At 44.8% G+C, this 20,116-nt stretch overlaps 1 protein-coding gene across 1 annotated transcript in view; it reads left to right on the forward strand.

Annotated features, from left to right (window-relative positions):
- The window catches only part of miga1 (mitoguardin 1), a 115,600-nt gene that overhangs the window by 32,609 nt on the left and 62,875 nt on the right, over positions 1-20,116 (forward strand). Inside the window, exons 5-8 of the mRNA XM_043700081.1 lie at positions 1,009-1,188; positions 1,280-1,346; positions 1,571-1,707; positions 6,683-6,806. Of these exons, the coding sequence (XP_043556016.1) occupies positions 1,009-1,188; positions 1,280-1,346; positions 1,571-1,707; positions 6,683-6,806 (508 nt within the window). The remainder of the gene's footprint in view (positions 1-1,008; positions 1,189-1,279; positions 1,347-1,570; positions 1,708-6,682; positions 6,807-20,116) is intronic.

A 20,116-nucleotide genomic window follows, 5' to 3' on the forward strand; every position in this document is an offset into this window, starting at 1 on the left:
TCCCCTCCCCCCACTTTGTCTCAGTCAAATCCCTCGAACTCAGCACCGCCTTCCTAACCTGCAATCATCTTCCTGACCTCTCCGCCGCCACCCCCACTCCGGTCTATCACCCTCACCTTAACCTCCTTCCACCTATCGCATTTCCAACGCCCCTCCCCCAAGTCCCTCCTTCCTACCTTTTATCTTAGTCTGCTTGGTACACGTTTCTCATTCCTGAAGAAGGGCTCATGCCCGAAACGTCGATTCTCCTGCTCCTTGGATGCTGCCTGACCTCCTGCGCTTTTCCAGCAACACATTTTCAGCAGTATCAAACCCAGTCAAACATTTTCAATTCTATCACTCTTTTGTTCTTCTGCAGGGCCAATAGAGTCACAGAGATGTACAGCACGGAAACAGACCCTTCAGTCCAACTCGTCCATGCCGACCAGCTATCCAAAATTAATCTAGTCCCATTTGCCAGCATTTGTCCCATATCCCTGTAAACCCTTCCTATTCCTGTACCCATCCAGATGCCTTTTAAATGCTGTAACTATACCAGCCTCCACCACTTCCTCCGGCAGCTCATTCCATACACGCACCACCCTCTGTGTGAAAACGTTGCCCGTTTGGTCCTTTTTAAATCTTTCCCTTCTTACATTAAACCTATGCCCTCTTGTTTTGGATTCCCTCACCCCAGGGGAAAGACCTTGCCTATTTATCCTATCCATGCCCCTCATAATTTTGTAAACCTCTATAAGGTTACCCCATAGCCTCCGACGCTCCAGGGAAAACAGCCCCAGCCAGTTCACCCTCTCCCTATAGCTCAAACCTTCCAACCCTGGCAACATCCTTGTGAATATTTTGTGAACCTTTTCAAGTTTCACAACGTCTTTCCTATAGGAGAGAGACCAGAATTGAACGCAGTATTACAAAAGTGGCCTAACGTACTGAGCTTCTCATCCCAGGTATCACCTGGCTAAGACTGCCAATGAGGAGGCACTCTACACAACATGCGGAATGTCCTCACAGCCAATGAAGTGCCCTCACAGTTGCACCCTAGGTCAGAGTCGGTTTGTGCACAGCAAGATCCCACCAATAAACAAGCAGACTGTTGCGAATGCAGGAAAACTGAAACAGACAGAGGGAAAGCTGGAGGAACTCAGCTGGTCTGGCACCATCCGCAGAGAGAGAATCCGTTTCGAGGCCAGGGTGAGTCTTCAGAACACAGTCCAGCAACGTTCAGTTCTGAAAGAGAGTCATATTGGAACTCGAAACATGACCTCTGTTTCTTTCTCCACAGATGCTGCCAGAACCTGCTGACCTTCTAACAGTGGCAGCTTGCCGGCAACTGCAGTCATCTACTGTTAGTTTGAGGAATAGAAATAGTCTAGGAGACCAAGGAGATTATCTTCATGTCCCGCTTTGGGGTCTTTTACTGAGAGAGCAGTCATTTGTAATTTCAATGGATGTGTTCTCTCCTCGGTCGCTGTGGCTGTTTTAAAAATGTGAAGTCTCTCCACGATTTGTGCTGGTAACCAAGGTCTTGCTGTTCCCTCTGACTGTCACACCCGCCCCTCCCCCCCCAATGCAGGGATGGAGCTGTTTGAGGAAGCTCTTCAGCGTTGGGAGCAGGCTTTGTCTTTCCGTAGCAGACAGGTGGAGGATGAGGCGAACTGCACCGCTGTCAAACTGGGGGCTGGAGACGCAATAGCAGAAGAAACAGTGGAGGTAAGGCCCAGCAAAGAGAGGACAACACCAAACATGAGCTGCAGCATTGTGCACGCCAGAGTTTCAGCATATGGAGGTTCAAATCCTGCCCTGGCAAATGGTGAAATTTGAATTCAATAAAAAGATCTGGAATTAAGAGTCTAGTAATGACCATGAATCCATTATCGATTATTGGGAAAAACCCACCTGGTTTCACTAATGTCCTTTAGGAAGGAAAACTGTCATCCTCACCTAGTCTGGCCTACATGTGACTTCAGACCCATAGCAATATGATTGACTCTTAACTGCCTCTGGGCAATAAATGCTGGCCTGTCCAGAGATGCCCACATCCCCTGAGTGAATAAACAAAGCAGTATTTTTCAGTTACTCTTGAAATGCAGCAAAGTAATCGGGCACAGCAAGCTCCCACAAACAGAAGTGATTCACTAGAATAGTTCCAGCTATGAGAACCTTCAGCAACGAGGACAGATTGAAGAATTTCTGACTGATCTCCTTAGAGAGAAGGCTGAAAGGGATTCGATACAACTTTCCAAAACCATGGACAGGCTGGACAGAGTGGATTGGGTGAAGCTGTTCCGCTTCTAAAAGAACGGCGAAGCTGAGGGCGCAGCTTTAGAGATGTGCAAATGAAGCAAAGGCGATGTGAGACGAATCTTTTTCACAGAGTGAGTAGTTAGGGTGCGGAATGCATTGCCTGGAAATGTGGTGGTGGAGGCAGATTCGATTGAGGCATTCAAGAGGAGCATTGAATGTCTTTAAGACTATAAGACATAGGAGAGGAAATTAGGCCATTCAGCCCATCATGTCTGCTCTGCCATTCAATCATGGCTGATACGTTTCTCAACACCATTCTCCCACCTTCTCCTTGTAACCCTTGATCCCCTTGATAATCAAAAACCTATCTATCGCCATCTTAAATACACTCAATGAGTTAGCCTCCATTGCCTTCTGTGGCAGTGAGTTCCATAGATTCACCACTCTCTGGCTGAAGAATGTTCTCCTTATCACCTTTCTAAAAGGCCTTCCCGTTACTCTAAGGTTGTGCCCTCTCAATGGAAACATCTTCCCAACATCCACTGTGTCCAGACCATCCAGTATTCTGTAAGTTTCAATTAGATTCCCCCTCAGCCTTCTAATCTCCATTGAGTATTGACTGAGGAAAGTACATTGAGGATAGTAATGGTGTGCAAGGATATGGGGATAAAGGCAGGAGATTGGCACTTAGGTAATAAAGCTGGACTAGACAATAGAGACAGTGCAGACATGATGGGCTGATTGGCCTCCTTCTGTGTCATAACAAGTCTACGATTCTGTGAAGCAGGAATGTGATAATGACAAGATAATCTGTATTTTTGTGATTTTCATTATGGGATCACTATTGTGTGGGAACCTGGGGAGAGTTGTCTTGCTCTTGGGATCTTTACAATCCATTCGATTTAACATCTTTTCTGAAAGATGGCAACCTTTGACAGTGTAGCACTCTCTCAGTACTGCAGTGGAGAGGCAACCTAGATTTGGTGCTCAGGTTTCTAGAATGGTATATTTAAGTAGAGTCATCAAGTCATAGTGTCATATAGCATGACCCTTCAGTCCAACACATACAGGCTGACCAGATATCCTGAATTAATCTAGTCCCATTTGCCAGCATTTGGCCCATATCCCTGTAAATCCTTCCTATTCATATACCCATCCAGATGCCTTTTAGATGTAATTCTACCAGCCTCCACCACTTCCTCTGGCAGCTCATTCCAAACACGCACCACCCTCTGCATGGAAAAATTGCCCCTCAGGTCCCTTTTATATCTTTTTCCCTTCTCACCTTGAACCTATTACCTCTAATTTTGGACTCCCCTACCCTGGGATCTAAAATCTGACATCTGAACTCAGTGGTGGGAGTGCTATTAACTGAGAGATGGTGGACACTGGCGTTAGATTTGCTTTAGACAGGTTGACATGCACTGGAGTGTGATCTGGATTAAATACTCAAGCCTCTGAGTCGCACGTGAACCGTGTGATCCGTAACCTTCAATCAAAGACAAGCGTGTTATCAACTGAGCTAAAGCATGCATTGTTGAAAGTGGAAGCTAATGACAAATTGTAGCATAGGATTCTTAAGGGGCTTGTCAGGGTAAATGTTGAGAGGATGTTTCCCTCATGGGAGTGTCGAGGGCCAGAGGGAATAGTCTCAGAATAAAGGGGCACCGATTTAAGACTGAGATGAGGAGGAATTTCTTCTCTTAGAAGGTTTGCAGTCTTTGGACTCCTCCCCAAAGAGAGCTGTGGGGGCAGAGTCCTTGTGTATATTTAAGGCTGAGATAGATAGATAGATTCTTGATCAGGAGGGGAATCAAGGGTTATGGGGAAAAGGCAGAAAAGTGGATGTGAGGAATGTTGGATCCTGTTGAATGGTGGAGCATGCTTGAGGGGGTAAATGACCTCCTCCTGTTCCTATTTCTTGTGGTTTTATGGTCTTAAATAGACTCTTTCTCAATCATGAACTTATGCAGTTCTACAGGAGTGTGTTTTCAAACATCCTTTGGATTACCTTAGATCAGAAACTGAACTGAACAAGTCATATAAATACTGTGGCTAAACAAAAACAGGTCAAAGGCTAGGATTGCAGCAGTGAATACCTTACCTCTGGCTCCCCAGACTTTGTCTGCCATCTACAAGGCACAAGTCAGGAGTGTAATGGGATGCTCCCCACTTGCCTGGATGGTTGTAGCTCCAACAACACTCAAGAAGCTCGACATCATCCAGAACAAAGCAGGCCACTAGATTGACGCCATATTCATCACTGTAAACATTCATGCTCACCACTACATCTATGAAATGCACAGTAGTCACTCACCAAATTTTCTTCAGTAGCACCTTCCAAACCTATTACTTTAACCAGAAGGACAAGAACAGCAGATGCATGCAAATGCCACAACATCCAAGTTCCCCCTCCAAGTTAAATTTATCTGACCTGGAACTTGTCGCTTCATCATTGTTGCTGGGTCAAAATCCTCGAACTCTCTTCTGGGGTGTACCAGCACCGCGTGGACTGTAGTATTTAAGAAGACAGCTCACCACCACCTTACCTGGGGCTATTAGGGATGAGCAATAAATGCTGACTTACCAAGTGACATTCACATCCCATGAACTAATACATTTTAGCACAATATCTCATGTTTGCACTTTCCATAAATAATTGAGCATAGGACTTCAGTGTTAGCATATTTACTTCTGACTTGAAGCTGTGTGGAGAGTTAATGGATTTTAATGTGGATAAATGAAAGGCAGTGCTTGTCTGGAATAGGAAGAATGAGATATATACAGAATGCATGGAACCCATTAGCAATGGTAGGAGAGAGCACTCAGATACAATTACCGGTTCTTCTTTGAATCAGTTGTCAATTTGGCTGATCAGGGCTTATATTTACATATCAGAATAAATAATGTTAACTCTGAACGAAGATTATATCTCAACTATGCATTACATTCACCTCTCAAGGGCCATGGACTTATGGAAGAGGAGCAAGGGGCACTTTCATAAAGGATAAAGAAAAGTCTTTGCATTTGTAGAGCACTTGGCACAATGGCTTTGGAGCAGCACGGTGGCTCAGTGGTTAGCACTGCTCCCTCACAGCGCCAGGCATTCAGGTTCGATTCCAGCCTCGGGCAACTGTCTGTGTGGAGTTTGCACATTCTCTCTATGTCTGCGTGGGTCTCCTCTGGGTGCTCCGGTTTCCTCCCAGAGAGCAAAGATGTGTAGGTTAGGTGAACTGGCCATGCTGAATTGCCCATAGTGTTCATGAATATATAGGTTAGGTGCATGAGACAGGGGAAATGTAAAGTAATAGGATAGGGGAATGGGTCTGGGTGGGATACTCTTTGGAGGGTCGCTGTGGACTTGTTGGACCAATTGGCATGTTTCCACACTGTAGGAATTCTTTGATTCACTTCTTGTGATCTTCTGTCATCTCCATTGCTTTAGAGCCAATGAAATACTTCTAAAATGTTATGAACGTTATAATGCACGAGATAATGGTAATAGTGTTGGCCTCGTAATCTAGAATGCCCGAACCTCCTGCTAATTTTAAGAGACATGGGTTGAAATCCCAGCAGGGCAGATGGTGAAATGTGTATTTTATAAAAATCTGAATTAAAAGCTTATCTATTGGTAACTATGTGACCACTACCAATAGCTGTAAAAACCTGTCTGCTCCACTACTGTCCTTCAGGGGAGAAAATGTGACATCCCTACCTGGACTGGCATATATGTGACTCCAGGCCCATCCACAGTAATGCATTTGACTCTGAACTGGTGAGAAAGTCGATCGTTTCCAGGGCAACTAGGGGTGGATAACAAATGCTACCCCTGCCAGAGATACACATGTCTTATGAAAGAATAAATAAACCATCAGCCTTTATCTCTACAAATTTTGCTTCAGATGGTTACATCTGATTAAACTGAATCTAAAGCAATCATGCACCACATCTCAGGAAGAGTTTAACTGCACTTGGAAGAGATGTGACTAACTGGTGCAAGATGGACTAAAGACGTTGGATTGTATAGAATGTGGATTAGCTAATTGGATGTTTAAGATGATAAAGGATTGATGGAGTAGAAATTATTTCCTTGTTGAAGGGAGTTCATAACAATGAGTCATAAGTTTAAAATTACAGCTGGTCTATTTGCAGTGATGTTGGAAAATGCTTCCGTGGTTTTATCTCCTGATTTGAATGAACAAATATTAAACAGGACACTGGGGAGAACTCCATTGCTGTTCTTCAGAGTAGTGCTGTGGGATCTCCTGTGTCCTTCCAACTTCCAACAGTTCAGGGTTTCTGCAACACTGTCAGCTTGGACTATGAGTTCAAGATTCTGGAGTGGGCATTGAATCCTCAACTGAGCGACGGTAAATTATCTGACTAACATTCAGGAGGCCTGTACTAACTGATGTTCCCCATCTCTTTTTGCCTCCAATAGGACATAATTAGTGCAGAATTCATACACAAACTGGAGTCTTTACTCCAGCGGGCTTATCGTCTGCAGGAGGAGTTTGAAGCCACTCTGGGTACACCTGACCCAATTTCTCTTGTGAACGATATCGGTGAGTCTGTGCTTGTGTCATTTATTTGCGTGATCGGTTGCTTGTCTGTGTAACTCAGAGAGTACTAAAGCCCTATCCCAATACATTTCTGACGAGTCTCACATCTCCAATCCACTAAATCCAAAGCAGCACATGCTGATCTTAAAATGTTCATTCCTTGTTTTCAAATGTTTCCATGTCTCCACTGCCCTCAGGATCTCTTTAGTCTCCTTTAATCCTTTAACTGTCCAGGAATTCTGCTGTCCCCCAACTCTGGCCTCTTGTTCATCCCTAACAATCCTTCAATTCTCCATAATGTTCCATCGCTCCACTGTAAGTGGTCAGTTTGTACTGTGGGAGGAAACCGGAGCACTTGGAGGAAACCCGCACAGACACAGGAAGAATGTGCAAACTCCACTGTTTTTGTCCTCAAGTTTTGGAATTCCTTCCCTAATACTCTTGGCCTCCCTGCCTACCACACACTCCCTTGTGCTTCAAGTCACTCCAACGTTTTGACCAAGCTTTTGATCAGTTGTCCTTACATGGTTCGGTAGCAAACTGATCATACTCCTGTGAGGTGCTTTGATGTGTTTCACTGCATCCAAGCTGCTACATAAATCTATGTTGTTTTTGATACTGTAGACAGCACGTTGTGAAAACATGTTCAAAACTTTAACCCTGTGACCTGTCTAAGAGGTAAGGTCTAATCTTTCTCACTGGGCTTCTCCCCCTTAGGATAATCAGCAATGCCAATTGATTACCTTTCTCCGTCTCCTCTGGTCAGGTGCCATTCCTTTTCCAATCCAACTATGTTTGAATATCTTGTAGTGATTGTAATGAGGTTAACCAGGTGGACCTCATAGAATATGAGTTCCCTGATTGGGGCTGTTAACCTATTTCAATCAGGGAGCCCTGGCTGACAGATATAAACAGAAGTATCAGAGGTTCTGTTCACTCTGAGACCTGGCTCTGGGGGAGCTGGACCAGTGTCAAGTACAATAAAAGGTGACTTGGTGACAGGATACCAGCCTTGCTGGAGATGTTTCATCTCTCCCCACTGTTTTTTCCACCTTTCTTTCACCTTTCCTCCACCTTTCCTCTTCTCCTTCCTCCTGGCTGTCTCACCTCCATCACTCACCTTGCCACATTTCCTCATTGTGGCATATGCAACAGCAACATCATTTACCACCTCCTGGTTTATTGGAAATTGAGTGCACCTGCTCACTCCTTCCCGTTATCCAGGGCTGGTGAGAGACCAGCTTTTTGCCTTGTCCTTCCACCTCTTTCAAAGGTAATGGTTCAGACTGGAGTACAGTCCCTCTCTTACCCCACACTTATTGTCAGCCTTTAGTGCTGTACTGAAGATGTGCTGCACTGTCTGTATATAACATAGAACATTGAACTATACAAGACAGGAATGGGCCCTTTGGCCCACAGTGTTGTGCCGGGCATGAGGTCGAATTAAATTAATCCCTTCTGCCTGCCTATGGTCCATATCCTTCCATTCCTTGCTTATTTGTCTGCTTATCCAAAAGTCCCTTGAAGCCCACCCCCCCATCATATCTTACTCCACCACCACCTTGGCAGCACGTTCCAGACTCCTACCACTCTCCAGGTAAAAAAAAACTTTACCCCTCACATCTCCTTTGAACCTTTCCCCCTCTCTCCTGAAATGCATGCCCCCGAGTATTAGACATTTCAACTCTGGAAAAAAGATTCCGACTGTCAACCCAATCAATGCATCCCATAATTTTATAGACTTGCATCAAGTCTCCCCTCAGCTTCCGCCACTCCAGAGAAAGTAACCTGAATTCTTCTAGCTCTCCAATCCAAGTGGCATCCTGGTAAATCTCTTCTGCACCCTCCACGGTGCTGTCTTTCTGGTGAGATGCTAAACCGAGCGCCTGTTTAACTTAGAATTCTGGTTTATTCCTTAACTAACACCAGCAAAAAGAGATGAAGGCAAAGTCTGCAGGGGCTGTGAATCAAGGTTAACAGAAAATGTTGGTCTTCCATTAGAGATCAGAAAGTGCCTGTGCAGCGAGGAAAGGAAAGTGTATGATTTGTTGACAACCTTTCATTAAGTCAGAAGACATGGTCATTTATTCGTAGCTTTGTGTGGGATCTTGCTGTGTGCAAATTGGCTGTCCGGGGAGCAGAGGCAGACCATGCAGCTACTTCAGCCGCTCACTTGGATTGTGGCTGATTTGTCCCAGGTAAGTCCCATTTACCTGTGCCTGCCCCATGTCCCTCAATAGGGGAGGTGATGGCCTAGTGGTGTTAGCGCTGGTCTACTAATCCTGAGACCTAAGTAAAGTTCTGGGGACCTGGGTTTGAATCCCACCATGGCAGATAGTCAGATTTGAATTCAATAAAAGCCTAGAATTGAGAGTCTAATGATGAATGTGAATCACTGGTGTGGAAAAACCCATTTGGCACATGAACGCCCTTCAGGGAAGGAAACTACCATGCCTAACTGGTCTGGCCTACATGTGACTCCAATGTGGTTGACTCTTAATTGCCTTCCTAGCAAATAGGGATGGGCAATAAATGGACAGGACAAGCAGCGATATCCACATGCTGCAAATGAATAATATAAAAGCCTCGTTCTCAGTTTTGAGGTTTTTTATTTGCTCCCAGCCTCCATTGTTTGTTGCAGGAGAGAGTCTCAGATTTTCAACAGTACCCAAGAGTCAAAAGTATTCACCAAGAGCACGTCCTTGAGGTCACAGAAGGTGCTACGTGAATGCATGTCTTACTGTCCTTGCCATATACTTTTCAGTTTATTAAGAGCAAAGGCAGCTACAGCTCACTAGGGGGCAGCAGTTCCACCAGTTGTGGCTGAGTATCCAGGGGAATGGATTGGGGGTGGGGAGAGAAGGAGGATTCAGGGGGTGAGGGTGGGATGGTGACAGAGCCAAATTTAGCTGTTGGCTGCCTGTTTGGCATTCCTCCCTGTCACCTGCTGTTTGAGTTCGGCTGGCCCTGTTGAAGGTTGTGAACCCATTTGTCCTGCTGTGCAAGGGCCCGGACTCTGACTCAGGTTTATTGCTGGCGAGCTGTGATGAGAAGTCCAGCTGCTGTCTTGTCAGCTTCCCCTCGCCTCTTTCCCAGTCCTCTTCCCTTCCCCCAGCCCAGCGGAACCTGTAACTGAGCACCAATAGAAAGAAAGAGAAACTTGCATTTGTGTAGCGCCTTCATGCCTTTCCAGGATGCCGTAAGATGCCTTATGGCCAAACCTTTTGGAGTGCGGTTACTTTGTCAAAAATGCCATGGCCAGTTTGTGTCCTGAAAGATTCCAGGATCATAATCACATCTCAATATTGCTCTAGGTTATGGGGAGAAGTTTTCTGCACTTTGAGTTAGCACTGTGGGATCATTTATGTCCCCGAGAGCATCAGGTTACAGGCTGGAAGCTGTATTTGATAATATTTTTCAAACGGATCTCCAAAAACCTGAATTAAACCATTGGCAATGCAGCATGACTGATGTATAAACTGGGAAGCAAAGCTGGTCTCATCCAGAGTCTTGCCAACTGACCCAGATGTCTCTCCCCACCACTCCGGCATACCCATGACCTAACTACCTCCGTTCAAACATCCCCAATTACAACCTACCCTGCTAACCCATGCTCCATGATCCAAACGGAGTCACCCTGACCCACTCTACTCCCTTAGTCATTCCAACCCCTGTCCGCGACTCACTGACTATGATAGGAGAAAGTGAGGACTGCAGATGCTGGAGATCAGAGCTGAAAATGTGTTGCTGGAAAAGCGCAGCAGGTCAGGCAGCATCCAAGGAGCAGCAGAATCGATGTTTCGGGCATTAGCCCTTCTTCAGGAATCTGATTCCTGAAGAAGGGCTAATGCCCGAAACATCGATTCTCCTGTTCCTTGGATGCTGCCTGACCTGCTGCGCTTTTCCAGCAACACATTTTCAGCTCGTCACTGACTACCCAACAACTTAATGCCGCAACCAGTCAAGAATTCTACCTTCTCACCCATCCAACTCCTAGTTTATTCACTAAGAACCCTACCCACAGCCTCACCTAGGAACCTATCTGCTCATACACTTGGGCTATCCAACCCTCCACTCCACCCACTTCACCCTTCATCCATTCAACTACCATCCACCACCCTCTTTCACCACTTGGTACCTTAATGCCTCACCTACCTGGACTGTACCCTTTCGGCTACCTAATGACATGATGGCTGGGTCAGCATTTATTGCCGGCTCCCCAGTTGCCCTTTGAGAATGTGGTGGTGAGCTGCCTTCTTGAACCATTGCAGTCCACGTGGTATAAGTTGACCCATGATGCCCTTAAGGAGGGATTTCCAGGATTTTGATCCAGGAACAGCGATATATTTCCATGTCAGGATGGTGAGTGGCTTGGAGGGGAACCTGCAAGTGGTGGTGTTCCCGTGTACCTGCTGCCCTTGTCCTTCTCGATGGAAGTGGTTGTGGGTTTTGAAGGTGTTGTGAATTTCTGCAGTAGATGGTACGCATTGCTGCTACTCAACGTCAGTGGTGCACGGAGTGGATGCTTGTGGATGTGGAGTCAATCAAGTGGACTGCTTTGTCCTGGATGGTGGCAAGTTTCTTGTGTGGGGGGAGTATTCCATCACACTCCTGACTTGTGCCTTGTAGATGGTAGGAGAAAGTGAGGACTGCAGATGCTGAAGATCAGAGCTGAAAATGTGTTGCTGGAAAAGTGCAGCAGGTCAGGCAGCATCCAAGGAGCAGGAGAATCGACGTTTCGGGCATGAGCCCTTCTCCTGAAGAAGGGCTCATGCCCGAAACGTTGATTCTCCTGCTCCTTGGATGCTGCCTTGTAGATGGTGGACAGGCTTTGGGAGTCAGGCAGTGAGTTACTCACAGCAATATTCCTCACCTCTGACCTACCTCTGCAGCCCCTGTTTATGTATGATGAGTCCAATTCAGTGTCTGGTCAATGGTAACCCCCCCCGCCAGGATATTGATAGTGTAAACTAAATGGAAGATCCCTGTTTTGAAACTCTCTAGTTCTAGATTCCCCTAACAAAAGGAAACAGCTTCTCAGGATCACCCACCCTGCCAAGGCCCCTCAGAATTGTTAAACGTTTCAATAGAATTGCCTCTCATTCTTTTGAACTCCAATGAATTTGGGCCCAACCTGCTCAACCTTGCCTCCAAAGACATCTCCGTCATTCCAAGGAATGGCCAAGTTAAGTTATCTGAACTGCTCCAGTACAAGGATGTCCCTCCCTCTGTTAAGTGACCAAAATTTCATGCAGGATCTAAGATGTGGTTGAAGTAGCAAGTCTTTTTTAATTGTCTTCTTCATCCATGTCTAATAAAGACCAACATTTGGTTAGCCTCCTTGATTACTTTCTGTGTCTGTATACTGACCTTTTGTGTGACTCATGTAAGATGTGGACATTGCAAACTGGCGTATGATTTTTGAACCAATGTAATACCGGAAAAATGGCAGCCAATTTGCACACAGTCCCTCAAATGGGTCAATGTCCACATGATTTATTTGGGTGATGTGCAGGTGTTGGTTGAGGGATAAATATTAGCCAGGGCTCCATGGAACGTTCAAATGCTCTGCTTTGATTTGCGCCAGATTCTTTCACACGTATCAAAGAGACCTCAGATTACTGTCTCTTTCTGTAAGGCTCTCCTGTTAAGATTCACCGATGGTTTATCCTATATCACTGATAACTGAATAGGCCCTCAGATTCCGTGTAGAAAGAAGATTGGCCTTTTGTGACAGGGTTGGGTACCACAGGCAAGTCCTGCATCATCACACTTGGCAACATTAGTTTGATAAGTTTCCGATGTAAGTTTCCATTGACCTTTGATTTTTTTTTTTGTTACAGTATGCTATCAGGGTCTGTTTAAAGCATTATTATTTATTTAAAAGAATAGTAAAGAGTACTGGTGGCAACACTATACCCCCACCAGAAACCACCAGACCTGACATCCAGAGTCCAGACTTAATTTGATTATTATTGTTGCATGTACCTAAAACAGTGAAAAGTTTTGTTTTGCCTGCAGTACAGGCAGATCATAACATACAAAGACAGAAGGATCAGAGGGTGATCGAGCAGAGCGAGGAATACAGCTGCAAAGGTGCACAAAAAGCAGATCAACATTAAATTTGCAATTTGAGAGGTCCATTCATAAATCTAATAACAGCGGGGAAGAAGCTGTTCTTGAACCTGTTGCTATATGTGTTTAAGCTTTTATATCTTCTGCCTGACGGATGGGATTACAACCAGTGTGGGAAGAGTCTTTGATGATGGTTGTCTTTCTGAGGCATCAAGCGGTGTAAATGGAGTCAATGATTGGTGAAGACCAAAATCATGTCAACATTTCATATTCAAATAGTTATTTGGTAATATCGAACTTGAGTATTGCTTTACAACTACACATATAGTAAACGTTTTTCATTTTGCTCACATCAGGATACAAGAATACAAATTCAAGGAGAAAATCAGCTGTATAAAGTTCAGGATGACGGTCCATTTTAATCACCTTTTTTTCTTGTGAGTAATTCCTTCCATGCTGTTCTGATAGGGCAGCAGTACTTCCTTCAAACTTTGACCCAAAGAGTAATATCTTTTATGCTGTTGCCCCTCCCCCACTTAAATTTACATTCTTTTGAAGCGTCCTGAATGGTGCAAGATGAAAACCTTCAACAAAATGTATTTATTAAGCAATATTCAGATTCACTTAAAGGGCTATTGTGGCACAGTGGTAGTGCCCTCAACTTTGGACCTGAAATCAAGGTTCACGTTCCTCCTGCCCCAAAGGTATGTCTGATTAAAAATAATTTTCTTTTCAATATTTGATGAGAAAGGTGGATGAATCATAGCTAGTAAATATAATTTTGAACCAGTACTGAACCCTGTCAGAATAATATGGAAGGGACTACTCAAGGAAGAGATGATTAAAGAAAGAGCTAACATTTATCTAGCCTCTTTTACAACCCCTGGGCAACTCAAAGCACTTAACAATCATTGAAGTACTGTTGAAGTGTAGACGCTGTTACAATGTAGGAAATATAGTAAGCAATATGTACACAGCAAGCAGCCACGAGCAGAAATTCCATGTCCGTGATTTTGGTCAAGGGATATGAAACCAGCGGGATTTAAAAGCTGAAGATTTCATAGAATCATAGAAACTGCAGTATGGAATCAGGCCATTTGACCCATCGCGTCCACACCACCCCTCCGAAGAGCAGCCCACCCACACCCACCCCATCCTTGTAACCCAGTATTTCCCATGGCTATTCCACCCACTCTGCACATCCCTGAACATTTGAGCAATTTAGCGTGGCCAATCCACCTAACCTGCACATCTTCGGACTGTGGGAGGAAACTGGAGCAAACCCACGCAGGCACAGAGAGAATTTGCAAGCGCCACATAGACAGTCGCCCAGAAGTAGGATTGAACCCGGGTTCCTGGTGCTGTGAGGTAACAGTGCTAAGCACTGAACGACCATTCCACCCTTTCAGGAGGGCACAGTGATGGAGGCCAGGCAGGAATTCTGTCATGTGGAGAGACTCTCACCAAGCAAGAGGTCAGAGGTCACACGACACCAGGTTATTGTCCAACAGGTTTATTTGAAATCACAAGCATTGCTTCGCCTGACGAAGGGGCTACACTCCGAAAGCTTATGACTTAAATAAACCTGTTGGACTATAACCTGGTGTCATGTGACTTCTGACCTTGTCCACCCCAGTCCAACACCGGCACCTCCACAGGAAGAAGTCAGAAATAAAAGACACAGATTGATTCCGTCAAACACTCGTTGCTTTGCTGAGAGAGGGGTGAAGATGCTGTTATAAAAGGCAACATAGCTCATTGCAAGAAAGTTCCAGAAAATTCTGGCGTCAGGAAGAGAGGTGCATCAATGAAGGTCAAGATGACTTCCTGAAGGAAATATTTTCACCACAACTGTCTCTGAATATGGGTAGATAACACTGGATTCATTAGCCGCCACACTCTGCTTGATAGCAAGGCAGAGAGGGGGAGGTGGGGTGTACAGGAGCTGATGAGCACGGAGACTGGTTTGGCATTCGGCCTGGTGCTTTTCTATAAAGGGAAAGTTATTCTTTTCAAAAACAGGCAGCAGCAGTGGCTGATAGAGACTGTTGAAAGTTGTCAAGTGGTGTGAAGGGAAACAGAGACGCTTGGTAACCAGAGCTGGGTGCCCAGCAGAGGGACTTTGAGAAGTGGATCTCTGGACAGTTATGAGTGAACTGAGGGTAATGCTTCCTTTTGCTATTAATGCATAGGAACAGCATCTCGGTGAATCCTGGCTTAAGGGTGGATAAAAAAATTCGGAGTTTTTTTTTGAAAACGCGCTGGAAATAATTTTCTCTTTTTTGTTGTGGGGTGGGGAGAGGGGAGTAGGGAAAGTGGGAATAGAGTGACCCCGCCTCCACTTTCAAGATGTGAAGGGAGATGATTGGAACAGCGCCAGGGTCCCAGGTTCGATTCCAGCCTCGGGCAACTGTCTGTAGTTTGCACATCCTCCACATGTCTGCGTGGGTTTCCACCGGGTGCTCTGGTTTCCTCCCACAGTCCAAAGATGTGCAGGTTAGCTGAATTGCCCATAATGTTAGGTGCATTAGTCAGAAGGAAATGGGTCTGGGTGGGTTACTCTTCAGAGGGTCGGTGTGGACTGGTTGGGCCGAAGGGCCTGTTTCCATACTGTAGGGAATCTAATCTAATCTAAAAATCAACAGAAATAAAACTGAATTGGGAACAAAATGCCTCAGGGTTTTTACAGGGCTTCATGTTGCAACATGTCAACATGTGGTTGAAAGCCCCACAAATATCATAGAGGTTAGGAGCAGGATTAGGCCATTTAGCCCTACCTCCCCTTATGGACCCTGAACCTCCACATTCCTCCCCACCCCAGCCCCCCCTAATCTTCAAGCCTCCATTCAACATGGTTGTGACTGGTCTTTTATTTTGACTCTATTTTCTTTTCCACTGGCAAGACTTTGATTCTCTTCATGCCCAACAATTTATTGATTTCAATCCCAGTCCAGAATGAAGAGTCTCATTTTGTAAATACAAGTGCTTGACTAGAGACCATTCATCAAAGAACACTGTGCCAACCTGTGACTGCCACACCTGTGATTTTGTGTTTATAAAATCTTCTGTGTAGTCATCAGACTCTGGATAAATTTGATGATAGATCTTTATTCTTAATGCCATATTTTTCCTTTCTTCATTCTTACTGAGAAACAATTCTTTGGATATCACTGCAAAAAAAAAGCTTTTGTTTTTATGTACGTTTGATTGTGGACTGGAATGGTAAATGGGCTGGTGAAGAAATTGCTGTTCTTCAAATAATAGATTACTGAAACTCACTGTGAGTTGTGTTACACTGCTGCCTTGCATGCAGCGGGGCTGTGTGAGATAAGACAGCATGGCACCGAGCAATTTTGGGCAGTATCAGGTTTGGCTGGCAACAGACTGCTGATTGGTTTGTACAGTTGTAGCCACTTGTACATTTCAGGGGTTATCACCCTGGTGACAGCTCTCTGATTGGATCATGGGCAGCTGAACAGCTGGTGTGTGTGAATGACACAAGGGAGGAAGGTTTCCAGACTGGAAGAAGCAGAGTCTGTCTGTCTGTATGTGCAGCAAAGTAACTCAAGTCTGAAGACAGTTCTTTATTCTCTCCCTCAGTTTGCTGTTGCTGTAACCAGTAACTGTGAAACTGTAGGACAGTGTAAACAACAGAGTGACTCTTCAACAAGTGAGATTAAAGAGCCCCTTTGAGATATTGGCAGGGTTTTGCCAGGGTTAGAGGGTTTGAACTATAGGGAGAGTCTGAATAGGCTGGAGCTATTTTTCCTGGAGCGTCAGAGGCTGAGGGATGACCTTATTGAGGTTTATAAAATTATGAGGGGCATGGATAGGGTTAACAGACAAGATCCAGAATGAGAGGGCATAGGTTTAGGGTGAGAGGGGAATGATTTAAAAGGGACCTAAGGGACGTTTTCTCTCAAAGGGTGGTACGTGTATGAAATGAGCTGCCATAGGAAGTGGTGGAGACTGGTACAATTGTAATATTTAAAAGGCATCTGGATGGGTACATGAATAGGAAGGGTTTAGAAGGATATGGGCCAAGTGCTGGGAAATGGGACTGGATTAATTTAGGATATCTGGCCAGCATGGATAAATTGGACTGAAGGGTTTGTTTCCATGCTGTACATCTCTATGAGTCTATATGCAAGGCTGAATTCTTCTGTAGGAGCAAATTACTGCAGCTGCTGGAATCTGTACTGGAAGCAACAAATGCTGGAGATCACAGCGGATCAGGCAGCATCCATGGAGAGAGAGAGCAAGCCAATGTTTTGAGTCTAGATGACTCTTCTTCAGAGCTGAATTGGTATAGAGGGGACGGCAATTACGATTCTGGTGAGGCCGCGATCCTGATGTCGGACTCAATTCCAGGTCAGTTATCTGGATGCGGCCCTGTGGGACATTGATCACAACCTTCCAGATGGTGGCCACTTAAGCTGCCTCAGGCTCAGAGGAAGGCTCATTGTGATGTCTGTCCTGTTGGGAAACGTGAGTGCTGCTATGGCAGGAGGTTGTAACAGTGTCTCAAAATGGAGATGATCTCTACAACTCAGGAGATTAAATTTTGTGCATGACCCAGCAGGTGGTCCATCATTGTGCAGGGTGACCTCTGTAGACGTTATCTTGTGGCCAGCTGATGTCAGCGCATCCCAATGTATCTATATTCAAGTGGAGGTATTCATGGGCTTTAAACCAGGAAGTATGAAAGTAGATTTAAATTGGGCTGAAGGGCCTGTTTCCACACTGTAAGTAATCTAAAAAAGAGCCTGCCCATGACAAAGCTGTGTTGACTGTCAAATATTATCTTCTTTTTCTGAGTGTATATGTACCATATCCCATATTATGGTCTCGTCAGTTTTCCCTCTATTGATGTCAAACTGACCGGAGTGTAGTTTCCTGGATTATCCTTTGTCCCTTTCTTAAACAGCGGTGTCACATGTGCAATCCTCCACTGCCCTGGGATTAATCCTGTGCTCTGAGAGGTCTGGAAAATTTCTGTCAATGGTTCTGTAAATTACAGCCTTCCCGCTCTCAGCAATCTAGGATGTATCCCATCCGGGCCTGGAAACATCTCTACCTGGAGTGCTGCCAGCCTTTTTAGCACCTCTTCTTTATCTCTCACTATCCTGCCCAGTTGCTCAACACCCACATTTTTAACTGGGCCATTATCACCATTTTCTAACTTGGTAAAATCAGAAGCAAATTATTCATTTAGTACAACTGCCACGCCCTTTGGTTTATTGAGCAGTTTACCCTGCTTATTCCCTATGGGCCCCACTCTAGCCTTTGCTAACATTTTGTTGTTAATATGTTTGAAGGACAGTTTACTGTTTGTTTTAGTATCATTATGCTATCTTTCCTCATACTTCCTCTTAACCTTCCCTCTTCCAGTCTTAGCCTCTCTCCTGCATTTAAGATATTCTGCTTGATTTCTGTTCCTATTAATAATCAAATATGCATCATTGCCTCCTTTTCTACTTCCTTATTTACTCATCAGTGTCCTTTGCCATCCAGGGCACTCTAGCTTTGGATACCCCGTATATATTTCTCATGGGTATGTACCTCACTTATACTCCATTCATCTCTTGTTTGAAATTCTCTCACTTTCATCCACTGCTTTATTTACCAAATTTCCAAACAACCTGCTCCTGTTTAACTTTTGGACACCGAAAATCAGCCCTTTTCCAGTCTGGGATCTTAATCATTGACTGATTTTTATCTTTTTCAAACTTAATATTGAACCTTATTGCATTATGATCGCTATTCCTTAAGTATTCACCCACTCTAGTATTCCTTTCATTTCCTGGCACCAGGTCCAGCACAGTTCCCTCCCTGGTCAGACTGGAACTGCACTGTTCCAGAACATTTTCCTGTACACATGATAGGAATTTCTCCCCTTCTGTGCTCCACACTCTACCTTTGTCCCCAGTCTACTTGAGGGTAATTGAAATCACCAATTTGTTCTGCAGATTTCCATAATTTTTTAAAAATGCAACCATAGGTCATGGATGCTGCTAGCTGGCCAGCATTTACTGCCTGTCCTAATTGCCCAGAGGGAGTTAAGAGTCAACCACATTACTGTGGGTCTGGAATCACATTAGGCCAAGCCAGGTAGGGGTGGCAGTTTGGTTTGCTAAAGGATTTAGTGAACCAGATGGATTTTCATGACAATCGACAATGATTTCATGGACATCATTAGACTCTTAATTCCAGATTTTTTTTTGTAACTGAATTCAAATTCCACCATCTGCCACAATGAGGTCCATCAGCCATGATTGAATGGCGGAGTGGATCAATGGGCCGAATGGCCTTACTTCTACTCCTATCACCCTCACCTATCAAGCAGAATATCTTAAATGCAGGAGAGAGGCTAAGACTGGAAGAGGGAAGGTTAAGAGGAAGTATGAGGAAAGATAGCATATGATACTAAAACAAACAGTAAACTGTTCTTCAAACATATTAACAACAAAATATTAGCAAAGGATAGAGTGGGGCCCATAGGGAATAAGCAGGGTAAACTGCTCAATAAACCAAAGGGTGTGGCAGTTGTACTAAATGAATAATTTAGTACAACTTGGATCCCCAGTGCATCACCTGGGTCTCTGGATTAGTAGTCTAGTAATAATACCACTAGGCCTTCAGTTCCCCCAGGCAATCTGCCTACAAATGCTTGCTTCTGCTTTTACTTCTGTGACAGACTGAAACGTCACACGTCTAGTAAAATTAAAAAGTTACTCTAATAGAGGTTGTGTTTTAATAATTACACATTTGAATATCCAATCTTGTCAGCAAGGTCTTGTAATGGCATAGTTTGAGGAGCAGAGATAATGGTTAGGAGTTTCCAGATTTGGAAACTGCCAACTAACTAATTCCATAAAGCAATGAACATTACTAACCTCATTGTAATTCGAAATGCAAAACTTGCGTCTTGCTTTTAATCTTGCTTTTTGTGCACCTTCTTCCATATGCGTACCATTGTATTCCTCTCTCAGTTCTATTACCCTAATGCACTTGGTAGGGTCTGTCCCCCCAGACGTGATCGACGATGCCCTCCACCGCATCTCCTCCACTTCCCGCTCCTCCGCCCTTGAGCCCCGCCCCTCCAACCGCCACCAGGACAGAACCCCACTGGTCCTCACCTACCATCCCACCAACCTCCATATACAGCGTATCATCTGCCGTCATTTCCGCCACCTCAAAACGGACCCCACCACCAGGGATATATTTCCCTCCCCTCC

Source organism: Chiloscyllium plagiosum, chromosome 11 (assembly GCF_004010195.1).
Source record: "Chiloscyllium plagiosum isolate BGI_BamShark_2017 chromosome 11, ASM401019v2, whole genome shotgun sequence".
Taxonomy (NCBI): Eukaryota; Metazoa; Chordata; class Chondrichthyes; order Orectolobiformes; family Hemiscylliidae; genus Chiloscyllium; species Chiloscyllium plagiosum.